Source organism: Typopeltis vanoorti, chromosome 11 (assembly GCF_054136105.1).
Source record: "Typopeltis vanoorti isolate ZY-2024b chromosome 11, IOZ_Tvanoo_1.0, whole genome shotgun sequence".
Classification (NCBI taxonomy): Eukaryota; Metazoa; Arthropoda; class Arachnida; order Uropygi; family Thelyphonidae; genus Typopeltis; species Typopeltis vanoorti.
In genome coordinates this window covers 31,874,769-31,878,354 of record NC_143559.1, presented here as the reverse complement: position 1 = coordinate 31,878,354, position 3,586 = coordinate 31,874,769, and the positions used below count along the sequence as shown (strand labels likewise).

General features: G+C 32.3%; 1 protein-coding gene across 1 annotated transcript; it reads left to right on the top strand.

Moving 5' to 3' along the window:
- Positions 1-1,134: 1,134 nt before the first annotated feature.
- LOC150101415 (uncharacterized) lies at positions 1,135-3,001 on the top strand. The gene has a single exon (XM_090400581.1). The coding sequence runs from the start codon at positions 1,283-1,285 to the stop codon at positions 2,318-2,320; it is 1,038 nt and encodes a 345-aa protein (XP_090256707.1). The 5' UTR covers positions 1,135-1,282; the 3' UTR covers positions 2,321-3,001.
- The last annotated feature ends 585 nt before the right edge of the window (positions 3,002-3,586 follow it).

Sequence of the window (3,586 nt, the reverse complement as noted above, 5' to 3'; positions counted from 1 at the left end):
GATTTAAAGTTGTTTGCTGATGATGCAAAATTAGGCAGGGCAATCAGTCATGCTATTGACAAAGCATCTCTGATTGTCCTGCCTATCAAAGATGCTATTGTTATACAGCGTTTACAAGAGGATTTGAATAGGCTAGAAGTATGGATATATGATAATGGCTATTAATTCAATGTTAGTAAGTGTAAAATTATGCACATTGGGCGTGATGAGATATCCAACAGTGATATATTGGTGTGACTATGCTTATGATTAGGCTCCTTGACGATGCTAGAGATTCTTGGAGTTATTGTGGATGGAAAGTTGAAGCTCAAAGGTCATATAAAAATCTGCAAATACCACTCAAAGGAGAATTGCTATGTTGGAACATTGACATGTAAGGATATGGAAGTCATTTTGCTGCTTTACAAGTCGTTGGTACGACCGCAACGCACTTCTGTGTGCAGATTTGGTCTCCTGGATTTCAAAGGGATAAAGAAGCTGTGAAAAGGCTGCAAAGAAGAGTTTCAAAGATAATATCTGGATTATGGAATGTAGATCACGACTATTGATTGAGAGTATGTGGACTAGAACAATGGTAGAAAGAAGAATTACAAACGATATGAATGAATTCTATAAACTTTTGAGAGGGCGTTATAGGATATCAGTTGATAAAACATTTTATTATATGGAAGTTTAAGATAGAACAAGAAGGCGTCCGTGGAAGTTAAATCTAGTTTTTTCCCCTATCAGTTAAGAAAAGGGTAAGAACTACAGTTTTCTCTCATAGATAGAATTGAGACGTGAGTGGAACAGGATGCTTGATAAAGTGGTGAATACATAGTATGAATACGTTTTAAGAACTGGTATGATAGCTGGTGTGAGTCATATCTGGCCTCCTTCAATATATATATATATATATATAATTATTTCCCCTTAAATTGTGATGTATTGTTTTCATTTTACCCTTTTTTTTTTGAGAGGGCGTTATGTATGTTATGTATTGTTTTCGGTTAAATTTTGTTTTTATTTCATTTCTCCATTCAAACAAGTTATTGAAAATGACAGGCTAGAAAGGGATCATGGGATTTATTACTTTTGGTAATTGCTATTTTCTGGAGGGTTAGACTTTCTATTGAGAGAGTCGAGATATGTTCACAAGTAGCTTTATTTTGTCATAATTGACGTCGAGATTACAGAATTGTAATCTCGACGTCAATGACGAAGTAGTTATGGTTGTGTGTTCTACTAATGTAGATTTGTACTGTTTATATGTGTACGAAAAAGTATAATCGTCACCAGAAATATGACAGGCGTTGTGATAAAAGAAATTAAATTCGATAGCTATGAAGGTGAATTCTTTCTTCTTACGAACGCAGCCTGTGGTCAAGATGGGTTTTACATAAATTTAATTAGTGCCCCAGGATCTGACGCGTATATCGGTTCTGTAACTGGTGCCGAATTAAAAGCCATGGCAGAGCCCATAAAAATGTCTTTTGACAGTTATTTGAATAACACTCTTAATGCATTAACTAAACAAGACCCCGAAGACTTAGAGTTCATATTTCAGTTGGAAGGAACCAGTCAAAAAGAGAAATTATTTCGTTGGAAGAAGCGTATCCAAAAGGATGTTCAAATCAATTTAGGTAGCATTCATGTAACAAGAGTGGATAGTAGTGCTGTAATTGCCCATTTTCTAACTTCTGCTTGTAATGAAATTAAAAATTTGCATAATAATATCGATAAACTAATTAAAGCCAGGGAAAGTTTAAAAAATCAGCGAGAAGAAGCATTGAAACTTTTAGAGGAAAGTATTACACTCAAGGAGCAAATGGAAGTATCAATGTATACAAAATTTAGTTTAGTTTTGAACACCAAAAAAGCGAAAATTAGGGAACTGCAAAAGAAAATAAATGATTTTGAGAACCGTTATGAAATACCAAGCTATACGTTTACATCAGTGGAAGGCCCTGAGAAATCGCCAGCAATACGTCACGTGGAATCGGTTTATGATGATGCAGAGAATACCTCATTTAGAAAAATGAAAGAAAGCAAAAAACGAATGCATGATCATTTAACTGGGGAACAAATCGAGAATAAAAGTGTTCGTAATTTAGATAATCGGAAGCTGAATCAAGAAAATAAGGAAGACTCTTTGTTATTTGATGATGGAAATAATGATATAAAGGTCCCAGGGTGTGCAAAACGTAGAGTAAAAAACATTCCCAAATCCTTGGATATAAATACGAACCCATCAACTTCACGAAATTCAGGCCACACAAAAAAAATTAAAGAGCACACGTTTGCACGTGAAGATTCTAGTAGTTTGATTAACCAATTATGAAACTATAAGAATTGGTTTCACTTCTTTAGTATAAGCAAATACAATGATGCTAAAAATAGCGCATTACATTTTCTTGATAATTCCTTTTTTTGGCTGCAGTAATGAATTTATATTCAAAAAACTCTTATTATCATATTTATTTTAAAATATATTTTAAATTATTTTAACCTTTATACTTTACAGAGTTGTTTATGAAGACATGGAACAAGTTTAAAAATTGATAACTAGTACAAATGAAAATTTGTAGGGCAGGGTCTGAATTGTACATATGTATATAATATAATTTTATTTGAAAATTATATTAGAATTTTCAGCACATTCTTTGTATGGTTTTAGTACTACAGAGTATGTACAAACAACTCTTAGTATATATATATATATATATTAGGCAAAGAACGTTTGATGGCATAAGCATAAAATGCAGTCACTCAGTATAAAACAAGCTAAATATGTAAGCAATTTTTGAAGCTGCAAATTTAAGGGTAGGCTAAGGAATTTATTGTCTGATATATGTGCAATTTCAATATCTTTATTTTATAAAATTGGAGATTATATTTAAGCTGATTTTATGTAGAATTTTATTGAAATACTGTATGATTTCATTTGCTGTTAACAAAATTTAAGGAGTTTTCATTTTTCTTAAATATATAATTTATGAAATTAAAATTCTGTGATTCTTGATGTTAAGGTAATTTTATATATACCTACTTTTATTTTATTACTAGAATTCAAAAGAAAGTGAATGTTCCACTCTCTTCTGAAGTAAATATTACAGCAATGATCATGGCATTGACATTGTCATTGGAGCTCAACCAGCACCACATACCTGTTACTTAAACTTACAGCATTTACAATGCATTGTAAATGCTCTTTCATGTACCCATGACTCTGTAAAAAATCTTCTACTCTTCTTTTGCCACACCGTTACACTACTTCTAGGAATGATTGTTTGTTCTTCTCCTCTTTTTTATAATCTCCCATGAATTAATCCATTAAAATCTTCTCACTAACTTAAATGTCCCTATCATTTCACCACTTTTGAATAAAAACTTGCAGTGCAGTGATATCCAGCAAGTGAAGCACGAATCAAAATAGTATTTGTAGTATATTTACAGTATTCTTAGTATTACTAAAAATTGTATTGCAAGAGTTCCACAATCTTTGAACACTATATTGAGTATTGTATGACCTTTTGTAGTTGAGTCTCTGTAGCTCAGTCAGTATAGATGAATCCCTTTGGTTGGAAAGACCTGGATTCGATTCCCA

Excerpts from the sequence above, each read along its gene's own strand:
- LOC150101415 (XM_090400581.1), top strand. The coding sequence starts at position 1,283 with ATGACAGGCGTTGTGATAAAAGAAATTAAATTCGATAGCTATGAAGGT.